Here is a 25,413-nt window from a genome sequence, read left to right as displayed (position 1 = left end):
TCTGATAAAACCTGTGGAGACATGTTCAAGGAACAATTTCTATTGATTTGTTTTGATATACGATGCTTTAAATTGAAGTATTAGTAAACTTACTATGAATTCACAGCCAAAATACGTTTTTTGCTTGGAGACACCTCCTAACCATGTCCGATTTGAGCAATTTTTGGCAGGAACATCCAAATTCATAACTAGAACAAGATTTTGAGCTGACCAATACCAATTTTGAAACTTTTTCAAAATGTGGAGAGGTCTAAGAAGCACTGGATAGCAGATTACTTGCAAACCTTGACAAGAAGAGCAAAATGGTTTTATCCTGCAAAGCTTATAGAAGCTCCAGTTGGTAGACAAGACTCTTCCTAGGAACTGCTGGTCCCATATAAACTGGTACCACCATGATGTTCAAATGATGTAAAACATATTAAAATTGATGTAACATTACTCTAGTTTGAGGGTCTGGATCACTAATGATCAATCAAAGCAGCTTTGACCACATTGGCCACCTATGACGGTTCATGACGCCCCTGGGGAACCCGCCAAGTTCCTAAGCTAATATCACACCCATTCCACAACGAATTCTCTGCCGATTTTTACAAACTTGATTTCAAATGAAAGATACAGTAATGCCATTGACTGCTGCTGAATTTCATTCGGTTCTGACTCTTGCTTCCGGAGTTACAGGGGTGTTAGTAAGGATACACTGGAATTTCCCATATAAATCGGTACAACCGTAATACCTCAGAGGCTAAAATGGTCACCAAATTACTTCTAATCGCAGATCTAGATCACTGATTGCCAATCAAACATTCTTTGAATATATTGTCCACGATCGACGATTCCGGAAGTCCGGAATTCCGGGCATATTCCACAATTAAAGTCACATCGGTTCATCGGTGATGACTGAACCGATTTTCTCAAACCAAGTCTCAAATGGAAGGCAAAATATGCAGTTGAGTATTGCGTCGCCGCCCCTCCCCCCCCGCCTTGCCCTTACACCTCCCTCCTTCATCACTCCCCTCTTCTTGGACCACCCTCACGCCCGCATTTCCTTCATCCACCTCGTATACCGAAATAAGATAAAGGATTTCTGACTCATCCTCCACTCCCAATCTACTAACCCCCCATTCCCTACACGTTCAAACCCATTCCACCAACCTTTCCAAATTATAATCACATGAAGATAACATTGAACTCATGCTTATTAAGCTAATTAAATATTATTCTTTTGCCTTTCTCATATAGAAAGGTTATGCAATTGCTCCAAAAACCGACTTTCTAACCGAGGCCCGGAGGGCCGAGTCTCATATAACATTCGACTCAGTTCGCCGAGATCGCAAAATATCTGTGTGTATGTATGAGTGTATGTATGTGTGTATGTATGTATGTATGTATGTATGTATGTATGTATGTATGTATGTATGTATGTATGTATGTATGTATGTATGTATGTTTGTATGTATGTATGTGCGGATTTGTTAACAAAATGTCCACATCGGTTACTCGGAGATGGCTGAACCGATTTTTACAAACTAAGATTCAAATGAAAGGTATAATATTTCCATAGGCTGCTATTGAATTTCATTTTCAACCGACATCTTGTTCCGGATTACGAGTTGAAGAGTATGGTTACAAAACAAAATTTGTTGATTTGTCCACATCGGTTTCTCGGAATTTTCTGATCCGATTTTGACAAACTTGATTTTAAATGAAAGGTCCATCAGCTGCTGTTGAATTTTGTGTGGATCCGAGTTCTGGTTCCTGAATTACAGGGTGATACGTACGATCACGCAGCAAATCTCGATTCTAACGAATTTTGCGATGAATGTAAAAAGGTGAATTTTTTTCCAAAATGTAAATACAACTGTTGAATTTGTAGATCTAGGTCCCCAACAGTCATTCAAAGTCTCTTTGGCCACACTGGCCACCATCGACGGATACGGAAGCATCCAAATTCAGAATAACGGTTATATTGGTTTCTCGAAAATGGCTAGACCGATTTGATCAACTTAGTCTCAAATGAAAGGTGTTGCGTCCCCGGAAACTGATATTAAATTCCATCTCCATCCGACTTCCGGCTTCGGAGTTACGGGTTGTGGAGTGCGATCACATAGAAAACTCCGATTCAAACCGATACCGCGATGAATGCAAATACGTGCTCTTATATATACTTACCAAGTGTAATAAGAATGAAAGACATTTTTATAATGTTATATTGTACGAACCAGCTATTAAATCATAGTTTGGAGAAATGAGAAAGGCACAATTGCACCTCTAGGTGGATTAAGACAGCTTCTATTATCATAGACCTGCCAAATCCTTCATGTGCTTGAGGGCGTAGCAAACTGTTTTTGTGTGATTGAAGGCTTAGTAATAGTTTAGCCAACATGTTGCTCAGTAATTCATCGGTGGGTGTGCGAGTGAGTTGGAAGCGTTCCCATCCGCCAATTGTTCTGGTCTATTTGTTGTAGCGCCTGCTTTAATTCACGGCCTGCCCCAATAAAATTCGCTCAGCGATCGCAAAATGTCTACAGAGGGGAACCTCTTGTGGCGATGAAATTTCTGATGGCAAGGATGCACGAAACTGTTGCGAGACTGTGCGCAAAATCGAGGTGTACTGCCCGAATTGTGAGACAAGTAATCAACACACTCCTTTCTTTTTTTTGTATGTCTGCCAACTACGACGTGCATTGGCCCAAAATAATCAAATACGATGTATGAAAATGGACAGTATAAATCTTTCAAGCGCATGTGTGGTAAAGCAGATATTTCAGGAACGACTGGTGTTGGCTTGCGGATTTTGCAGAGCCCTATTCTTGATGCCTTCATCGAAGCCCACGTACTTGAAATGGTACCATAAACCACAGTCGTCACAGCAAACCATCCCGCTGTTATCCGAATCATTGCACAGTGTGCAATGCACACTTTACAACTCACACCAGACCAGAGTCCTTTTAGCCGATTGATTTTCGGCATAGCTCCGTAAGCCACCGATCGTGATAAACGGATATTTTGAATTGTTGCGATTGAAACGAAAAAGAAGAGACGGGTTCCGGTTTCCTGAATACTTCATTTCCCATCTGTTTGTGACATTAAAAATTCCTGTCGAAGGAAAACAGTTTTATAACAGTGTATTCTATATAGGTGCAGTTTATAATTTTAGGTTCATCATTTTCTTCGTTCATTTTTAATATTGTTCAATTATATTTAGAGAACCTTATGTTTAATATCCCTTTTCCAGTTGAGTATCTCTTTGTGGTGTTTTTTTCGAGAGTTGTCCTACGGCAGCTATAGAGCTAGGTTCTCGGAAAGGCTCCCCATCGGAATCACATACTACAATTGCAGACGAGACGGGAAATGTCACCCACTAAAATACTGCCTAAGGCCAGTTGCAGCCGTGATTCTGAATGTGACATTTTTTTTTTATTTATTAACAGATTAAGGCCGAAGTGGCCTGTGCCGTATACAAAAGATTCCTCCATTCCACTCGGTCTATGGCCGCGCGTCGCCAGCCACGCAGTCTGCGAAGGGTCCGCAAATCGTCTTCCACCTGGTCGATCCATCGTGCTCGCTGCGCGCCACATCTTCTTGTACCGGTCGGATTGCAATTGAGAACCGTTTTCACCGAGCTATTGTCCGACATTCTGGCTACGTGCCCGGCCCACCGTAGTCGTCCGATTTTCGCGGTATGACAGATGGGCGGCTCCCCCAACAGCTGATGCAACTCATGGTTCATTCGCCGTCTCCATGTGCCGTCTTCCATCTGCACTCCACCGTAGATGGTACGCAGCACTTTCCGTTCGAAGACACCAAGTGCGCGTTGGTCCTCCACGAGCATGGTCCAGGTCTCGTGCCCGTAGAGAACTACCGGTCTAATCAGCGTCTTGTAGTTGGTCAACTTCGTACGACGGCGAACTCTGTTCGACCGAAGTGTCTTGCGGAGGCCAAAGTAAGCACAATTTCCTGCCACGATGCGTCTACGAATCTCTCTGCTGGTATCATTGTCGGCGGTCACCAGTGAGCCCAAGTACACGAACTCTTCAACCACCTCGATTTCGTCGCCACCGATGCAAACTCGAAGCGGGCGGTTCTCATTCTCTTCTAGTGAACCTCTTCCTATCATGTACTTTGTCTTCGACGTGTTGATGGCAAGTCCGACGCGCTTGGCTTCTCTTTTCAGTCTGATGTAGACTTCCTCCATCTTCTCAAAGTTTCGTGCAATAATATCAACGTCATCGGCGAAGCCAAGTAGCTGAACGGACTTTGTGAAAATCGTACCACTCGTGTCGATCCTTGCTCTTCTTATTACACCTTCCAGCGCGATGTTGAATAACAGACACGAGAGACCATCACCTTGCCGTAACCCTCTGCGTGATTCGAAGGGACTCGAGAGCGTCCCTGAGACACATACTACGCACATCACCCGATCCATCGTCGCCTTCACTAATCGCGTCAGTTTGTCCGGGAATCCGTACTCGTGCATAATCTGCCATAGCTGATCTCGATCGATAGTGTCGTATGCGGCTTTGAAGTCGATGAACAAATGGTCAGTGTTAAGTCAGACCGGACCAAGTCGCAAAACATCAAAAAATGAGTTAATGATAGCGCTGGATAAAGAATTTCTTCATCTACATTCCACTTTTACCAGATTTGAAATATGAAACAATAAACAAGAATTATGGTAAAAATTATTTTCCAATCATAATGTAAAGGATGCTGCGATTCAAACTTTAAACGCGTTTTTCTCGAAATCAATGCACTGTCACTTAGTCCGGTCTGACCTAACACCGACCAAATGATGTGTGGGCACATTGTACTCGCGGCATTTCTGCAGTACTTGACGAAGAGCGAACACCTGGTCTGTGGTAGATCGTTCGCTCATGAAACCCGCCTGGTACTGCCCCACGAACTGACATTCATTGTACTATTCGTATATACGCGGGCGTAGGGATTTCTCGAGCGTGTGTATCATCGAGCGTTTGTAGGTTAATGTATTCGATAGACTGTTAATGTTGGCGAAATTGCGGGCAAAAGTATCACATAGTATCACAGACGATTAAAATTGCATGTTCGCGTTTGTGACCAGGTTTATGTTATCGCTAAGGCCACGAGCGTTTGTACGTATATGAGCAAATATGCAATTAATTGTGTTAGTGAGTGTTAGTATGTATCTAATTTAAGATATAGTAATAAAAGGAATCATACCATGCCGAATAAAGAAAAAAATGCAAAGAGATTGATTAGAAGTGTATAAATTGACCTTACTATTTTGGTATACGGAGCATACCCCCGGGCACTTACAAAGCAGAAGTCCAAAGTACGTCCATTCTTACACAAGCGTAGAAATACATTACCTGCCTGGCACCACGTCAAGGCAGGTGAGTTGAAATCACTCAGAATAACAGTATCATTAGTCGGAGCGGCGATCGAGGTGATGAACGAAACGAAAGAAAGATGTTCATCAATCAGGCTAGAATAACGATTTCTATCAAGTGTATAATGCACGACACACAGAAACAGATTGCGATCGGCAAGTTTTACCTGATGGCCACTTGTTCGCGCACCGGGCATCGTTGATCACTCGGGCTATTATACCATGGAGTACCCGGGGCTCTATTCTCACAATCACATAGCGAGTAGAAGGAAATTTTTATCTAGTCACTAGGTGACGTGTCTGTGAGAATAGGACCCCCGATATCGTATAGCTGTTGAGGCATCCCATATCACCTGCGTTGCGCCCCAGAATACGTCGATCGTTATGGACGAAGGAAATGGTTGGCATCTGGTCACGAGATGTCGGAGCAAGGTATATTACTGGAAGCGAAGAAAAACGTCAGCGTTTGGAGTATTCAGGAAAAAATATATTTGTGACGGTTTGGAAGATCCTTCCACCCATACAGGACCGGGACGACTGATGCTCGCTGGCTGCAAAACCTCGACAGTGACAGGAGGACCGAGGACTTCCATAGTGCCAACTATGACGAGTACCAGTGTGCGATGAACCCCGATGGTGCGATACGGAGAGCTGGAACGGATCAGCTTACGGGGGGTCAGACGATGAGCTAGAAGCGTGAGACGATTGCGACGTTGGGTCGTTACATTTTGTACACTTGCCAAAAATTACGGCTTGGGTGACCTCTTCACAACCCAAGCTCACAGGATCTGGACGATTGCTGAACGCTGGCGGCAAGGGCTCAACAGTGGCGGGGGGGGGGGGGTCTAGGGCTTTCATAGTACCAACTGCGCTGCGTCCCAGTATGCGCTCAACATCGCCACTTCATCACAATGGCGGTGTATTACTCTGATAGTAAAACTGGAAAAACCAACCAGCGACAATTGTTTTTTCTCATGCTCAGTGCTAATTTACGACGTTTGAAGACGTGCGCATTATAGCGCATTATTATACGAAAAATGCGCACTACTTCCGACGTGATTTCATTGTTTAGAACCAGAGAAAATACGATTGTCGCTGGTCGGATTTTCCAGTTTTCAACTGCAACCAGAATAGCTCGATATGGCGGCATTGCCAATCGTTGCGGAATTCTCGACAGGATGGTTGATCGGTCGGGTTGCATTACGGGATTGCATGCTTCTTCTAAAGGCGGAGGAAAATCAGTCGGCGGGCACCATATGTTCTGGGTACGGATATCCTCAAATTCGCGCCTTGCGGTTATGTGTCAGGGTTACGAACTGTATCGCGGTACTTTGAGTTAACTCAAACTTTGAAGGATGTAAAGTTCAAAATGCAGACATCTGTGCCTTTGCACAAGCGGTTTGGTTCTTTTTTGGACATTTTTTCGACAGTCTCCTTCCTAACGCTAGGATAAAAGTGGGAAGATACAAACAGAGCAACTATGAGGGAGGTGGAACCGTAACAATGTTACTATTATCGACTTCCTTTCGACCACGTACAGGAATATTGCTCGAATCAGGGCCAATCTCGCGACGACGTTTCTGAGGTGGCCGACTTACTAATCGGAATAAGCAAGATAACAGGAAGCTGATAAGTAACTTCGCGATAGAAAATCTCAATCCCGGAAACCGACTAGGAAGATAGATTAATATATTCATCGAGTCCAGATCGAATATCTGAGCAAGCAGAAACAAAATATCGGACCGTTTTTTGGGCCATGTACCTACAGGGATGTTGCAGATAAAATGTTGGATGGAGTAGTGCGATTTTTCATTCTATTTGTATTAGGTCCTACCAAACATGAACTGTGACAGATAATGCTTGGACATGTCTTCCGACAAAGCTTTTTAAGATGATTGTATGATATGACACTGGACGTGTCAAAATCAAGCTTCGAAATAACCGACACATCCTGCTCGTTTGTCACATTGAATGGATTGAGGCAAGGTGAAGTACTTTCTATTCTATTATCCAACATGTACAAAGGATTGGAATAATCATCACTAGATTTAACATGTTTTAGCAATATTGTTGTTTGCATATTGTCTTAAGTTGCATGCGCTTCGAGTATATTGTATGTAGCAACATTATATATGGGAGAGTTCTATTTAAATGAATAAGACGTTTTAAGGATCCACTTTCGGTTGTTTTAGAGTTACGGAAACGGTGTACTAAATTATGTTTCTTGGTTTATTTTATTCAATTTGTTACGTGTAAGATACAAAACACGTGTGATCCAATCGACCTGCTAGTAGTACAGCTCCCTAATGAGCCACGCACTTTATCTATCATCATCACTGGTACGAGCTTTCATCGTTTGCTTTGCTTTATTTTCGTAGTAATGCTTCATACATTCCGTTCAGTTCCATACACTTACTAATACTAACTCAGTATATCTAGCGCTCAACTACTCTACGTTTGCAATTTATGTGTGTTAGCTTATCGCACTTTTACCATAAATGTATTGGTAAATATATGATCAATTAAAATATAATTAAATGTAATATTTAAATAAGTGTAGTTAACGTTGTCCACTTACACGGTACACATACTATTTCGTTTGATTAAATGTCGATTTAAATGTTGACGAATGTTTTCCTCTGAACTTTTTTATTTATAGTATTCGAATTAGTTATTTCATGGATTCAAAAGCCGGAAGTAATAAGCAGTAGCAATAATCCTCCTCATTTTTTTCAATCAAAGACCTGTCACTTTCATACTGAAAAAAGAACTAAATTTGGGAAAGCATGAATATTACCGATTTTTTCTATCTGAGATGAGAAATGTTTTCTGCTGAGAAACTTTCACTTAAGCAACAACCAAATGCAACTAAATTCTAATGCTAATCTTGGTGGTGGTGGTGATCGTAGTTGTGCCAACCTGTGATTGCACAACCAACCGATATAATAAGCATGATTTTATAAAAAATAGGATATTTTGTAAGAGAACGCCCTTACCTCCTTCTACGGAAGGAAATCTTATTGTTCAAAATCATGCCGGCTCGCTGCGCGCAAAGTCTTCGTGTATGTGTGGTAGTTATTTAAAGTTATTCAAAAAGTTACGCTAATAAATTGTCGCTTGATTGGTAAGAAATCCCATACTGATAAATTATGCTGCAGTTTCGGTTTCAATTATTTTATCCTGCTAGCTTAAACCGATAGTTCAGTGTATTATGTTCTGTTCGAATAGTCATTTGCAATAAAAAAAACGATACCTTTTCCTCTGTGGTATTTGTCAATAAGTGTGACTGTATGTTTTCGCAATATTTACCCAGTGCAAACTTCGGAGTGGTCGTCCCATGCGTTAACCTGAAAAAAAAACACGAGTATGTTGAATATTAGAGCCATGACATCGTTTACAACAAATACACTAGCTTACCTGACAATCGCGGCTGCAGTACCACTGATTACCACAGCCGGCACAAACGAACTGGGCTTCCCGTTTCTTGCAGCCCTGACACTCCGGAACGTCATTTTCGTGAAATTCGGGTCGATTTCCACCACGGGTTGTGAGGACGACATTCGGTTCCCGTTCCCGGTGATGGGTAGCACTGGAGGAGCCATGATGATCATCGCCTTCGTCGATCACTAGACGATCGACACTGTCGTCCGCTTCATCGTCCTGTAAGTAGAGCTATGCTAAGTTTGTTTTGTTTCTATGGCGGCGTTGATTGAGGTGGCAAAATGTGGCAGTTGTTTGAATTTTCTCAATTTGCAAAAAGGCAGTTTATGACGAATTTGCCCGTGGGCTGTGAAATGTTCCTATAAAATCATGACGGAATTGAACATGCTTTGTTCGATTTTACGCTATTGTTTCGATATTACAAGAATAGAAAAAAGAGAAGTAATACGGAATGATATTGTTCCACTACTCATTTATGAACATGTCACAGAGAATAGAAAGAATGGAATAGTGGACGGCAAAGAAAATACAACAATCATTACGTTTGAAGTTCGAAAATGTATGAAGCAAAATTTTGAGTTAGAACGACAATCTAAACGGATCCTACAATAACTTACAAACTATAAAGCGAGTCAATCGTTGCAATTTATTAATACATCGATTGTTATTAGAAATTCTTTATAATACTATTTGTAGAAATTTTTAATTTATCTATATTTGAGAGTCTGTGTAACACATTTGTGCTATATGCTACAACAATTTTCAGAATTTCGTTCTGGATTCTTTGAAGCCTATTTATTTCTGGTAGCAAAAATTGGCTAGATTTGTTTGTCTAAATATTGTATTATAATACAATAGTTTATTCTTTATGCACAGGCTAGAATTTCTGTTATAAGTAGATATAAATATTTCGCATTTTTTTTTCATTTTACTTGAATTAAATAGTCCCAAGTCGAGCAGGACAACGTATCTAATGCATCACCGTCAAGAAAAGGATCTCTGTCAAATAAATTAGAAGAAAAACATTTTTTTACTTGTATTTCTTCAATCTTTGCCATACTATGTGACATAAATCGGCAATTCAACAGGAAATTTGAAGTAAAAGAATTTATTTCTGCTCTGACAGTCAGGCTACTCTAAAATAACTTAGTTAGGCCAGATTAGAGTTCGAAATTGGTAGTCGCATGTCGAACTCAAATCGAAGAACTCAACATTGCAAAAGCTTACAGGTCATTCCAGCATTACTGGAATTGAAGTGGCAGACTAATTGGCTAGAGCCTCGTTGGTCCAGGTTTACCACCGTCGATTAGCTGGACAATGCGCAAGATTCGCTGTTAGCCTCTTCATAACAAACTCACACTCAAAAAATAAAGCACTTTAATTTTACGTGAATTTTCATGTAAATGAATATTTTCCATCATTAACCATATATTACGTGATTCCTGTAAACAACATTTGACAATACTGTAAAATCTATTTTATTCACACATGACGTTTAAGTGATACGAAGCTAATCGTTGAATCGCAGTTTATGTGAATTTCCTGTGTGAAAAAATGGCTGCAAATTTAATCGCTGATTCAATTAAATTTTGCTTGTTATATTCTCATGATAGGTAAGATTCATATTAGTTATCTAAATTTCAGAATAACTTTTGACCAAATTGAGCACGATATATAAGTGCAAAGTAAAGTCGTTTTTTCCGGTGCGAAACATGTACTGCATTACACTTAAATTAATCTTTCCTCTGTTATTTCCAAGGTGTATTTCGTCAATATGGTTATAGGCCCTTTCCACAAAAAACGCTCGATTGGTTTGTTGTTATGAGTTGAGTGATGATGCAATATTGAAATGGGACCATTCCGAGTGTATAAAGTGCCGACGAGTCTCCTGTCAGAACCAATAGTCAAATAGATCGCACCCAACATACATCAACCGTGTCGTCCGGAATGTTCAGGAAAATCATGGAGGTGTTTCGGTCGATGGACGAAAGTCTGTTAACCATAGGCACCACCAATAAATATATTCCGACGGTGCTGGTCCGTCATAAGGGTGAGTTAATTTTATTACAACAGTTCTTATTGGCGATTCTACGTTGAAACCGCTCGCAGATAGCGCTGGAAGGAAAGTGTTACTGATTTGATTCTGTTCTGTCATAGTGCATATATTTTCTGTAAACATTGGTAAAAAATGACTTTTAAACACCAAATTACCGATCAATTTGTTGATAATTGTTTATGAAAATGAAGGAAAACCATCATTTTATAAGATGATGAGTAAACATCTTGCGAAAAGAGTGTAAAACATAGTGGTTTCTAATATTTTTCGTAGAGCTATATGCGCGCTGTTTCGAAATGTAATTTGTTGAGCACCGTAGCCGCCGCAACAGCATTTCCCGTTCGTCCTAAGTTAAGCTAAACCTTCATGAGATGGTGTAAATTCATGAAACTCTCCAGATCAGGCGAGGAAAGAATATATCCGGCTAATAGGAAAGTGTCGGCTTTGTATCATGCACAGCCGATCCTTCTCTCCGATAGTCTTCACTGAATCTCCTACGTAGTTCAAAATATGAAGGAGTTTGACATTGGTACTGATTGGGTCTCGGTTTCGAGTTGGAACTTTATTTATGGAACGATTTTTTATAACCACAATAATACCCCGATTACATTTCGAAGAAATGTATGAGTGAAATAGTTGCAAATGGCTGTAATTTCAGAAAAATTGCAAATAAAACTAAATTTCTTACTCGTTTCATTCATATTTTGGCAGTGGTAAGCTTTTTCCGAGAAGATAATGAAGATTTTGTTGTAAGCTACGACTCACTTACGGGTGAAAAAAAGCAAACTGTATCACTTTGCCAGTTCATGAGCTGAATCATAGGTGTCGCATGACTAATTTTGGCTTTGCCGCAAATCGCCAATTACTTCTAAATATATCAATTATCAAAGGTTTTCTATATTTTTAGACTACATATTCTGCTTTCACGATCCATATTTGTGTATCTGATGTGCATACCATCCCACAAACTACCGCACGATACGGGAACTAACATTTGGTACATACAAATTATGTGATCCTTATTACTGTGATCATATTATGACAATACTGGTGATTAGGCTGTACAAATGACCGGCTGATTTTCCTGTTCAACTATACTTGGAGTAAGGTGTCACGTTCTTCGTCGATTGGTGTTAGCAACCTGCAATTTCAAACTACAGGGAAGAGTATACTTCATACCTAGCAAACCGAGTAGCGTACCGTATCTGCGATTAACACTGGAGAGTCACAGCAGGAACCATTGTTCAAACATGTGATTTGGTTCTGTGGGTGATTTATTCACAAAATTACAAAAGGAATAAATTGACATAGATTTCGAGTGGCGTGATTTCATCTGCTATTCAGAGTTGGTTGGAAATGCATCGTATTCACATCAATAACCTAATTTGTAACGATATTTGCGATTAGATTAAATGTTATATGTTCATCAAATTTAAAAAAAAATCATTAAATTAAAGAGCAGATACAGTTTGGTGTTGCAATCTTCATAAAAGTACTGCTTGCGTTGTCGATCTCACCATATGTTGGCCTTTATCTAGTGATTGAATATGTATATTCTTACGCTGCTTATAACCAAGCGCATTCATTTTTTATAGAACTCCACCTAATTTAACAAAAAGGTATGCCAACATATAGTAAGACTCGAAATAATTGATTATCCAAACAAAAATGTGAATTGATAGAATAGAATGTAATTTTTATACTGCATAAGCAATTGTTAAGGATTATTGTAATATATAATAGCTCGATATTTTTTATTCTATTATATGCAGGTTGAATTATTGTATTATTCTTTGCATTTGATACTAGACTTTGTAGAAGGCATTTAGTCTCGGTGTTTCAAGTGCACTCTTCAAATACATGAAGATTATATTTAGTTACTGCAATTAGGATTTAAATAAATCGAAAGAAATTTATACAAACTGATTTTATTTGTGGAAATGAAAATAATTGAAAAAAAACCCACATGTGCGCTTTCAAGTAATAATCCCGTTTGACATCATATAATTGTTACGTTTATTTTCACATACTTGTTAGGTTTGACTCCATGTAGTTGTTACGTTGGGCTTCAAGTCGTTGTTACGTTTGGCTTCATGTAATGTTTACGGGATTTTCTATTACTAAGTGTCTCAAAAACACGTAACTTATACCTGATGATTCAGGTATTGTAGCTGGCTTTAATTTACAGTATCATCCGATAGAATATACGTGAAAAGTGCGGTGGATGAGAATCATATATGTTTTCACGTAGAAGCAATGTGATTTATTTTTTGAGTGCAGTTATCACATGGCTACTATTCAGCGTGTTGAGTATTATTCGTGTGATCTTTGTGAATCTGATTACTGAACTTCATAGCATTTGATACGTGACAGCCCTGCAGTAATGCAGTTGCACATCCGGATTTTTGGTTCCCCGTGCATGTACGAACCTATGTGCACCTATGAGCTTAAACTCATGGATTTGTTATTTCTCCTAATCCAGTGTAGTAAAGAGCTATAGGCTTTACTAGTGGGCTTCAGTCGTCCTTCATGAGTGAAAAATACTGAGTTGCTGTGTATTTTGATAGTATAGATATCTCAAAAAAATTATTTTGTGGTTCGACAACAGTTCTTCTCAAAACAAGAATTGAAATTTTTTCTACATGCTATTTTACTTCAGAACCAAACAAATATTGCAGTGATATTTTTTTCTAGAGTTTTCGAGCCTGAGCACCGCTTTTCTGCTAATAACCTCCCTTGTAGAGATTGACAGCCCGTTTTTCATTACGGGAAAGTGGTCGGTTGCTGGCACTGGTTGGTTGTTAAATATTATTTTATTATATGGTTGATAAATATTATTTTTCGTTATACGGGTGCGTTTCGGCTCCGCCTCATCAGAAACCGACACTAACTTTTTGTCGGAATAGATTAGCGCCGGCTTGACGCGTCAAGCCGGCGCTAATTTGTTCCGACAAAAAGTTAGTGTCGGTTTCTGATGAGGCGAAGCCGAAACGCACCCGTGTAACAAATAAGGATTTGTGCCCTTCAGGTGCAAAGACTGGTTTTACCAAAAAAAATTTTTCGCCTTAGTGAGAAATTTTGGTGTTTACCCAATTTTCCTCCTTAGGCTGAAATATAGCATAGTATTATTTTTGTGTTATATTAGCACGTTCTTTTTGTGCCGATTGCTGAAGCAAACAGACTCGTATGTTCTGTTCTACAACCAAAATATTTTAAGTTTTATTTTTTGTGTTTCGAATTCATCTCGTCAGTAACTAACACCATCTGGGTGTCTAGTTAGACGATGTATCTAAACTAGTACCCAAATTAGCACTAGTTAGACACAAAAAATTCCAAACAGTTCACACGACATATGTGACCGTTCAAAGCAACAAACTTGTCCCGAGTGATGTCCCGGGAAGCAAGCACAGAGGCTCGGGTTTGCTGACGAGAAAGCGAAAACGAACTCTTGTCTTTTGGCTAGGGAGCCAAACGCCATTATGCAATATTAATTCCCAATATTTGTGTAGACACAAATACACGACCAGATTGGCTTTCTCCATATAATCTATCAAAAAATTCCACGCAAACTTCAAGCACGTTGGTCCGGTACTTGGAATTGGCCGATTTAGCTCAAATTTGGAGCAGACACTGCTGGTGGGACTTGGACTTGCATCATAACAATCGACCAGGCTGCCAGGGAATCATCTGATTTTGCCAAACGGTTGACAAGATTCAGTTCTACAGCTCCTAACCCCTTACTATGTCCGAATTTGACCAGTTTCCCTTAAAATTTCAAAGCATAAAAATCTAATTTTGGCTAAGATTGAGGCATCATATGCTCTCGCTACTAGAATCGCATACTATCTAACCTGTGTCGGGCACATGATTAAGTAGGATCGTTTTATGCGTTGTTCGTTAACCATGGAAATCACTAGTGAGAAAGCACTGGCTTGTTGAGAGTTTTAATGATCAGTCTTTTATCAAATTTATTCTACATAATTTTCACATCAATTTGTGTGAACATTTTCAGATCGCTATCCACGATATACAAAACTTTCACCGAAATACTTCTTTGGAATTCGATTTTTTTTTGATTCGTTATTATAATTTTTTCAGAAATTTTGGTGGGGAAGGGGTTTATTCCTTGAGCCACCCCCTCACAACCCCCTACGGATATGTGCCAGCGCACAGAGGAGTAACTGGGGTCAATTCCTGGCCAAAATTATTTGTTGCTGCTATTGCTTTTATTATGCCTTAATATGAACAAAAATAGACTAAAATTGGTTTTTGGAACAATTTGGCATCTATCCACCTACCAGTGCATAGGTCAATTTTCTATATCCTTTCGAATACTAGTAATTTCGAGATGATCTTTGTGAATACATTTGGTTTTCCAGTTGCAAAAACAGTTGATCAGTGGAAAAGGGGGAAGAAAAGGGACGCCTGTGCATATTTTCATAGAGATACATTTTGAAAAACATAGTACTTGGCCCTACAGCATTTCGGTGTACCTCAAATTACTAAAAATTTCAATATTTTCAAATCGCTTGGAATCTGTGGATCGGACAAGATCGGAAGAGCTCGAATGTTTTTCAGATAGCTGGAATCTACTTTTGTAATACTGCTTCAGAAACTTTGCCGGATCTCGCCGTATAATGTATCTTTTTGCCTTTCTCATATAAAGAAAGGCTATGCAATCACTGTAAAAATCGACTTTTTAACCGAGGCCCGGAGGGCCGAGTGTCATACACCATTCGATTCAGTTCGTCGAGATCGGCAAAGGTCTGTGTGTGTATGTATGTGTATGTGTCATTTAAACTCACACAATTTTCTCAGAGATGGCTGAACCGATTTTCGCAAACTTAACAACTTCATCTGAAAGGTATAACGCTCCCATAAGCTGCTCTTGAATTTTTAGTTGATCCGACTTCCGGTTCCGGAATTACGGGTTGAAGAGTGCGGTCACACAGCAAATTCCCATATAAACTGATACCACCATGATGTTCAAATGATGTAAAACATATCAAAATTGATGTAACATTACTCTAGTTTGCGGGTCTGGATCACTAATGATCAATCAAAGCAGCTTTGACCACATTGGCCACCTATGACGGTTCATGACGCCCCCGGGGAACCCGTCAAGTTCCTAAGCTAATATAACACCCATTCCCCAACGAATTCTCTACCGATTTTTACAAACTTGATTTCAAATGAAAGATACAGTAATACCATTGACTGCTGCTGAATTTCATTCGGTTCTGACTCTTCCTTCCGGAGTTACAGGGGTGTTAGTAAGGATACACTGGAATTTCCCATATAAATCGGTACAATCGTAATAGGGTTCAGGCTAAAAACTATTGAAATTACTTCTAATCGCAGATCTAGATCACTGATTGCCAATCAAACATTCTTTGAATATATTGTCCACTATCGACGATTCCGGAAGTCCGGAATTCCGGGCATATTCCACAATTAAAGTAACATCGGTTCATCGGTGATGACTGAACCGATTTTCTCAAACCATGTCTCAAATGGAAGGCAAAATATGCAGTTGAGTATTGCGTCATTCAAAGTCTCTTTGGCCACACTGGCCACCATCGACGGATCCGGAAGCATCCAAATTCAGAATAACGGTTATATTGGTTTCTCGAAAATTGCTAGACCGATTTGATCAACTTAGTCTCAAATGAAAGGTGATGCGTCCCCGGAAACTGATATTAAATTCCATCTCCAACCGACTTCCGGCTCCGGAGTTACGGATTGTGGAGGGCGATCACATAGAAAACGAACGTACGAACCAGCTATTAAATCATAGTTTGGAGAAATGAGAAAGGCACAATTGCACCGCTAGGTGGATTAAAACAGGTTTTATCATTCAAATTTGGAATATAATGTTTAAAAAACTAATTTTTTAAAGTTGATGCAATGCACCACAACACTACTATTTTCAGTTGGCTTGAGCCTAAAGTTATACAAAAGGCTGTGCTCTACTACGTTTGTAATAACATTGTTTTACTTAATACAGTCATCATCACTAGAAAGCGATATTGTTGGATATATAATTAAAATGACTAAAAAACCCCTTAATATATCACCACTTTGCATCCAAGCAAAAAATCTTTAACAATTTTTGACATACTCCTAATTTGGCCACGTTATTCAGCTGGCATTTAGGTATGTAAAACAAATATAACGAAATAGAAAATCGAAAAAAAATATTTTGGTTATTGGCCAGGAATTTGTTCTAGTTACTCCTCTGTGCAGCGTGGACTTCTGTCTGATTTGTATGAAGCTTAGTCAAAAACTGGACTGACTGAAACTCACTCATTTGCAATGAAGGCTATTCGTCGGTGCATTAGCAGTGCATAATATTCGCACCAGTCTTTCACATATACATACTGTGCTTCTGATGAAGAAAAATGTTCAAAATGCTTTTGATGGTAATTGAAATGAATAAATTTCCTTTTTCCTTTGAATCCTGACGATATAAATTCATATTTTCCCATTTTAGTAAATTTTCTTAGGGTGCAGATAACCGACCACATTCTTGCAAATGGCAAAAATGCTTATGGTTACTTGGGAACCAAAGTACTGCGTATATGTGCCTTCACGGAACGTGGAAATTGGCGGTGTGGTCACCGTGTCGTGTTTGACCGTCGAAGAATTGCTTACTGAAACATGGCGTCGGCCGTTTCAAGGACCCCTTGCTTCAGTCCGTTAGGATACTTAAATGCGAGAAATTGTTTTCAATTTCTTTCGTATATGGGATGAAGAACTACTTTCCCATCAGGCTCTTTACGTGCGACTTTCGCCCGAATTGCGTTAGCTATTTTGACATAGTTTGTATCACGTATCATGCCTTAAATGTAGATGCCTCCACGCATGTCTAATGATAACATTTGGTGCTGTCAGCCTTCAGTTGATAGTAACAGAATAAGAGGGTGTGAACGGATCTAGGCGTGAAAACACTACCATAGAAAATGAATAATTGGTTGAAGATCAGTTCCAATACAACTTTATTCAGACTAGTATCGACGATCTGAAGATTCGCCGTGTCTGCATTTCGAATCTAATTTCAAGTCCCTTTCTTGCTAACAAGCCCGTACATTAGATCGTTATTATCGCTTGTATTCTAAGAACAATCCTATTTAAAAAATAAGAATTATTTTCCTACAATACTTGACTCTATCATAACTACATTACGTGTTATCACCACGGGCAATTCAAATCTAGATTCCTAAAAAGTATTCGCATACTTAAATTAATAAAATTTATAATGGTAACAACACTCCCGAAGTTTAAGTTGATTCTGGCGAATTTACTCTCGATAATCGGTTACCCAGGGTCTAAATATTTTACATAGAACTATATATATTTATTCTAATCAATCAGTAAACTGTTCAGACATAAGCAGATACAAAACTTTTACAACAAAAAATTATAATCTCAGTGGCATCGTTTGCTTGAAGTAAATCCTGCCTAAATACCAACCGTGGTACTTATGAGTGTCACTGAGTCGGGCTCTTCCGTTAAGTAAGTACCACATTCTCGCTTGAACTGGGACAATTGTTATTCCCAAACATTGTTCCTCAAGTCGTCTATGGGGGAATGAGAGCCATCATTCTGCAATCTACGAAGTATACCGTGCTTACGTTACACAACGGATTATGCCTTAATTGTAAAAAGTTGGGTCAACGGTCACCTACTGTGACAATAAGGCACGGTGCAGTAAGTACAGAGAGTATTATGAGGAAGATAATTTTTTTAATTCGTTTATTTGACACGGTTCATATCGGTAACTTAACGGAGCCGTGGATCTTTAATATGTTTACAATATATAAAAAATATAAATAAAAACAAATATTCTTGATTTTCCGTTGAATCTTGTGCACGCAACTTTTTATTGCGCGTGGAGACATTCTTTTGCGGCGGGGACACGTTTGTCTGCTCGCCTATTGCGTGGGTCATTCTCTCGTTTTCGTGCTTCTGTGTTATTTTGCTGCTCTGTTGAAAACGTATTATTTCACCTGATTTCGGTTTCGTGAAGCATTGATTTTGATATAGAACGTGAATATAGATCTCGTTATTAGCCAATCCGCAAAATCAGTACTTAATATCGTGTGTGCCAGAATTTTACGTGAAAGTATCATACTGAATCAACGGTAACGCATATTCTTTTGTCTCTGCGGATCGTCTTGATATCAAACTGCTGGCACAGCTATTATCCCATCGGTTCAGTGTTTGACCTACGATCGCATACCGTTGAAAAGGCAAATTTAGTTATATGTGACGGTTTTTGCGACGGCTGGCGTGTGTTTCACAAGCAATTCACTGGCGGTGAGCTTCACGCTTGCACGAACTCGAACATTTTTTGGATGTGTGATAAATGCGTTGATGTGCTGGAAAATGCAAGATTTCGTAACGCAATAAGTTCACTCGTAGCCGTGCACGCCATTCGTGAAAAAGAACGCGATAAGGAAATTGAAAATTTAAGAACCAGTATCGATCTGTTGAATGAGTCCGTATGTAACTTTATTGAAGTCGCCAAACCTAGTCAACAACCACTAAAATATGCTGAAAATGATTCTGCGCAAGATACAACTGATCCCCTGTCATCGACTATGAGAGAAGCACCACTGGCAAGTTTTCCGAGTACCGAGGACAGCTTCAAGTTGTTTTTGACAAATATCGGTAGCGAGGTCAACGAAGAACAGGTGTCTGATCTTGTGACCACATGCCTTGATACTAGAATGCCAATATCAGTGAAAAAGCTGGTGCCGGCGTGGCAGGATACATAAACTCTCGACTACGTTTCTTTCAAAGTTGAATTGGATGCAACTTTGAAAGGAAAAGCGTTATCTCCAAGAACATGGCCCCGCAGTATACGGTTTCGCGAGTTTAGACAATCGTCCCGCACTTCCTTGGATTCCACGTCAGCACGGAAATACATTGACTGGCATGATAAACTAGTGAAAATAATGTTATGTGGAAAACGTACTGCTACTTTGTTTGTTTAAATGTGTTATGATATTATCTTATGTCAAACAACTATGTGTATTTGATTCTGTATTTATATTTATTAGAAATTTCAATAAGACACTCCGTCAATTGAAAAAATCAATAAAATCAAAATCAAACAAATCTCCTGTCTTCCACGCCATAGTCATCATTGTTATAGCTGTGATCAGATGTTCTTGTCTGCTTCTTGCACTTACGGGTGACCACCAGTGTAAATCCGTCGTCAAGGTTATAAAGTGCCTCACCGATGTTGCTTCCAGTTGATTTTGGGGTGCTAAATGCATCTTTTGTGGTTATCATTATGGCCTGAACAGCTGCCACAAATTTGGCCACCGTTTGTGATTTCATCAATTCTGAACAACTGTTTATAGAATTTGTTGTCAGAAAAACTTCTCCCATGCCAATTCGACAACTTCTCGAAAAAGCTATATTAGTCATAGTCAATAGTGCATATCGCATTGGCATGCTAAGCCAAACCATGTTTCGGTTCATTAACAGTTATGTGTCCAACAAATAAAACACCTTTAACAGGCCAACGTGGGTACCCGGGTACCCACAAATTGAAATGCTTATAACTGTAGCTTCCTTCAACCGATTTGGACACTTTTAGATGTTTTGAATTCAGGTACTCGTCCACTTTTTGATTTTGCAAAACTGGATTAATGCATCTGGTGCTTGGTAATCCGGATTTTCCGGAGCAATGTTCCAGTACTAGGGAATGATTTGTAAATTTTAATAATGTCCTAGAAATATGAGTATCAAAACTCTTCAAATTGTCTCGAAAGTATGTTATTTATAGTGTCGGGACCCTATGGCAATTTGAAAAATGGAATTGGAATGGAATGGCCACTCATGGCCCCACGGGAACCTGCTCCGGAATGTCCGTTCCGGGGTCAAATCACCAAATGGTTCCAAAACTACGATATACAGCCTACTGATGAGATTCCAAGAATTTTGATACCCATATTGCTAGTATTCCATTGAATTTCACAAATAGTATCCCACCAGTGGAACCTGCTTCCGGAAATTCGGATTCCCGGGAACCGTATGAAGTAACCCGATTCATTTTTACCAAGTCTAAAAGTGGATGAGTTCCTGAATCCAAAACACCGAAAAGTGTCGAAATCGGTTGGAAATTGCCTTAGTTATTGACATTTCAGTTTTGTGGGTACCCGGGTACCCACGTCGGCCTGTTACGCAGTAAAAAAATTCAGGAGCCCCTCCTAACTCCCCCTCTTACTATATCAACAATATTATTAACCCAAAAGCTTGACTTAGTGAAGTTTTAAGATGTCACAAAGTTTCAATTTCCAGCTATAGGCAAAACATGGGAATTTCATTAATTGAAACTTAAAAAGGTACCTGGGTACCGCGTTGGACACACAACGGTTAATTATCATCGGCTTAAAACTCCATTTATTACGGGACATCACGCAGCCATAGTAACAATTAACGTTTTATGGTACTCTTGAAGCCTTTCTTAAAGCTTAGATTGCACTTGCAGTGTGCTATAAAACTAGAAACGCTACTTGGGGGACTGCTCAGAAACATAAATTGTGTTTTCATTTTTTGCAGCTAGCGTCAATCCGGCGCTAGCTTAGTCCTGTCACTAAGTTAGTGTCGGATTCTGATGAGAGAAACTCGAAACGCCTCTCCAATAACTAATTAAGCTATATGTTTTGTGCCCTTTACGCGCAAATAACAATTTTCTCCCTGGTGGAAAAAAATAATGTTTTACCTAAATTTTCTTCACTATGCAGAATTATTACATAGTATAGTGGACGACCCAGAAGTCTCATGTTTAAAAATCGCCTTCTGCATATTTTCTACGTCAATGTCTTGCAAACTCATGGACGATCAGATAAATTGTAGGTGATGCGTGGTTTCTGTCACAGGGCCCAACGCTATAAATTTGCAAAAACTTTTGCAGATACATTGAAAACATTTTTCGTTATAGCTGTAATGCTGGGTATCGAGATCTCCATGGAGAAACCCGAGGTAGTCGTTTTTTAGTAAGCGTAATACAGCTCAACATAAGATTTGGATAGAATCGCCCAAGTTTTGGAATTTAAGTACCTCGGACTCTGGTTTGGCCTAACAGATACTTGGAAGGATACATTGGGTATCTGATACTGCCAACAAAAGATTAATTTTCTTCGTAAGATCACTGGATTTTGGTAGGGTTCTCTCCTTAGAGATCTAATAAGGTTGTATCAAACGACGACACTATCGGTAATGGAATACAGCTGTTTTTGTTTCCATGCCACCGCGAACACTTATATGATCAAATTGAAACGAAGACAGCGTCGTTGTTTGCGTATTGTCTTAGGTTGCATGCACTCGACCTACACGATGAGCCTCGAAGTGCTAGCGGGTATACTGCCCATAAAACATACGATTCCCACATGAAATTTGGTCGAAAATGAGTTATACGTTGGATTGTATTCTGTATCACCGCTGAATCACACTGCACAAATAAGATTACCGGGTTTGTTTAGAAAATATAAAAAATACCAAAACATTTGGCTCAATGGATGGGACAATCTTGAACAGCGTTTTTCTCGGTTTGCTGTTTTTCAACATGGGACTCTTATGCTTTTATGGGCAGTATACTTCCGTTAAAATACCGTTTCTGGGATCTCTCTTCTCCTCTGCTCATCCAATGTGAGGTTATGAATGCACTGGTTATTGAAAACACTAAAATGCTTGCCGAGTTTCGATCACAAATCAGATTTATGAAAGTGTACTTCAATCATATACTTTTCATGTCACTATTCTTCCAGAACATCAACGATCGCGGGAGATCTCAATTCTTTTGAAAATTAATACATACACATTGATTGCGAGAAAATGTTCTTCACTGATGGATCTTGCATCGAAGTGTCCATTGGCCTCGGAATTTTCTACAACAATATATCCCTCTCCTACAAATTCAATGGTTCTGCTTCAGTTTACGTCGCAGAATTAACTGCAATTCATTATGCCCTCATCATCATTGACACTCTGCCCACAGACCATTATTTCGGCTTTGCTGATCGCCTTAGTACAATTGAGAATCTTTGATCATTGAAGGACGATAAGCACTCTCCTTATTTGTTGGGGAATGCGGGAAGTGCTTTGGCAGGGAAATCATATCATTTGACCATGGTATGGGGGTTCCTGCTAATTCTTCAATCCCGGCAAACGAGAGTGCGGACTCTCTGGTTAAAACAAGCGTATTAGACTGAGTGTCGGGTAGCCAAACACAGAAGCTCTGGTTTGCTGACGAGAAACTGAGCCAGCCAGTTTGTATGTCTCATCTAACTGGTAGCAAGTTGGTGTCATTTACTGACGAGAAGAATACGAAACACAAACATCCCACTTTTCTAATTTAGGTGTTGTGCCCTCATGCGTATATCTGAGCACTTTTATCCTTTAGATTATTTAAAAAATGTATGGCTCAATAATTGGAAAACCGCATAGAAACACTGGGGACCTGGGACGGTGGATGTAAGTCGGACTTCGTTTTTCAGATGTTCTATATGTGCGACGCTCATCTCTTTCGTATTAGATTTACTGAGAGTAATATTTGGGTTTGTGGCGTCGAGCACGTTGTTTGGTCGTTTGCAAGAACGAATTTTTGTTAATCGTAATATATTTTGCATGAAAAAATGATAACAATAAAACGACTGACAGAAATTTTTTGTAAAATGAATTAAATTCCAATGCAAATTCCATGGCATTTCCTAAAAATGCAAGCTAGACGAAACACTCACCATATTTAGGAAATGCTGCTCCCGTAGCCGCTGGAGCTGTTTCTGCTGCTCCTGCACCTGTTGCTGGTGTGCCAACAGCGATTGCTGCAGATTGGAGGCTCCGACCGGTGTGATCGTGATTTCACTGTTCGACTTGGACAAATTGAGTCCGGTGTTTGCCTGCAGATTGGCCAACGCTCCGGAGGTGACGGTGGCCGCCTGCGAATTCATACGTTCCGGTGCCGTCAGCAACCGGGCCAGCGTTGGCGAAAACGACGTGAACCCGGCTGCGTTCGGGCGGGATGAGGCTTTGGTTAGAATACCGTGCAGAAGGGAGTTGGTCGAGTTGTTATTGTTTTGAGATTGGTTGGCGCTGGAGTTGCTTCCGGTCGAGTGATTCATATCGGTGGTAGCGGTTCCCGAGGCGGAACTAGAGTTCATCACCGGGTGCAGTGTTACCTCCGGATAGGCTCCCTTACTCAGATTGGCGGTAGCGTTTTGCTGAGAATGTTGCTGCTGCTGTTGGGAAGAAGATGAAGAATTGGTTGTAGCTGAAGCGGAAGCAGTTGTGGCAGCGACAGCTGCACTGGTAATGCTGCTCAAATTGGACAGCAGATTGCGGTCCGATTGGCTCATTTTGGCAAATTGTACCAGGACATCCTTGAAGGAAAGGCCGGTTGGGGTGGTGGCGCCACTGGCGGGTAAGTTGTTGGAATTGCTCTGGGACGAATCGTTGCTAGAGGGACGGGAGTTCTGAAAAGAAGGGCGGGATCGTGTGAGTGTACAGCAATGGGAATCGTGGCGGAACATATAGTGCACAAAGGGTAGTGAGATGTGGATGTGATGGAAACTGTATTATGATCGTGTGGAGGACGTTGAACGCAGGATTGGGATTAAAAAGCGGAGTATATAATAGCAAAAACATATACGTCGTTACAGCTGTAGCGGTCATTATGTCTGAGTTTGGGTCATCTATGAGGTCGTCGGAGCTGGTTGTTCGAACTATTCTCAAGCTTTACTTTTTCTTTTCTATTTTCATTACAAAATTTTTGGACATTCATCACTACCAAAACCGAATAGTATCTACCTCAACGCTACGGGATCCTTCCACCTCAAATAAACGGCTTCGATAAGAATATAAATAATTGTACCAATGACATTCGAGATGTTTAACGACTGGTGAACGAACTTTTTACCAAAACAAAAACATTGAATCTATCGCACTAACATAGCGTAAAAAATGTTGTCTCAGGATAAATTTACGAGAAATTTTGAAAATTCAAAAATGATGTTCTTGCGCAGGACTTACTCATATCATTCTGAGCAGTATTCTCAGACGAAAAAAGGCGATGCGAATTTTTTTGGGTGTTTTCATTGATTCGCGGATTACGGTAAGGACCTTGATATCCCGGGCAAAAATTTCACGAATCAAGATAACTCCGAAGAAATTCTGCGCTTCACACTTATTTTGGGGGTTGAAACATTGGAAAGCTGGATATTGTCTAGTCCAATTTATATGTACTAGACTTTCATATAAGAAAACGATTTTAGTGTAACAGGATGGTATTATTTTTTTTTTATCCTATTACCTAAATAGCAATTTTAACCAACTTCTAGCTGACATGATTACCTTAAAAGCCCTTACTATGCTCCACTTTCTGTATCCTGTGTCAGTGCTATGCTACCTATCAGTCCTCCTATCCGGGTTAGATGAGGTGAATGGGTCAAAATAAATTAAAACTCAAAACGCAAAGCATTACTGACACAAACAAAGAAGCAAGCATGCCAAAATGGGCCAAATGAAAGGTTCCCGT

General features: G+C 39.9%; 1 protein-coding gene across 7 annotated transcripts in view; it reads right to left on the bottom strand.

Moving 5' to 3' along the window:
• Positions 1-7,579: 7,579 nt before the first annotated feature.
• Positions 7,580-25,413, bottom strand: part of LOC131688890 (uncharacterized protein DDB_G0283697-like) — a 157,290-nt gene continuing 139,456 nt past the window's right edge. For 3 of the 7 annotated variants that reach the window (XM_058973492.1, XM_058973491.1, XM_058973493.1), the window contains exons 5-7: positions 23,621-24,352; positions 8,786-9,040; positions 7,580-8,715 (exon numbers count right to left, since the gene is read on the bottom strand). In XM_058973492.1, the coding sequence (XP_058829475.1) occupies positions 8,674-8,715; positions 8,786-9,040; positions 23,621-24,352 (1,029 nt within the window). In that variant the 3' untranslated portion in view covers positions 7,580-8,673. The remainder of the gene's footprint in view (positions 8,716-8,785; positions 9,041-23,620; positions 24,353-25,413) is intronic. The other 4 variants (XM_058973494.1, XM_058973496.1, XM_058973497.1 and 1 more) reach the window with 4 other exon arrangements.

This window comes from Topomyia yanbarensis, chromosome 3 (assembly GCF_030247195.1).
Source record: "Topomyia yanbarensis strain Yona2022 chromosome 3, ASM3024719v1, whole genome shotgun sequence".
Lineage (NCBI taxonomy): Eukaryota > Metazoa > Arthropoda > Insecta > Diptera > Culicidae > Topomyia > Topomyia yanbarensis.
Note: the sequence above shows the minus strand (reverse complement) of the source record. Positions and strands in the feature narration are given on the sequence as shown.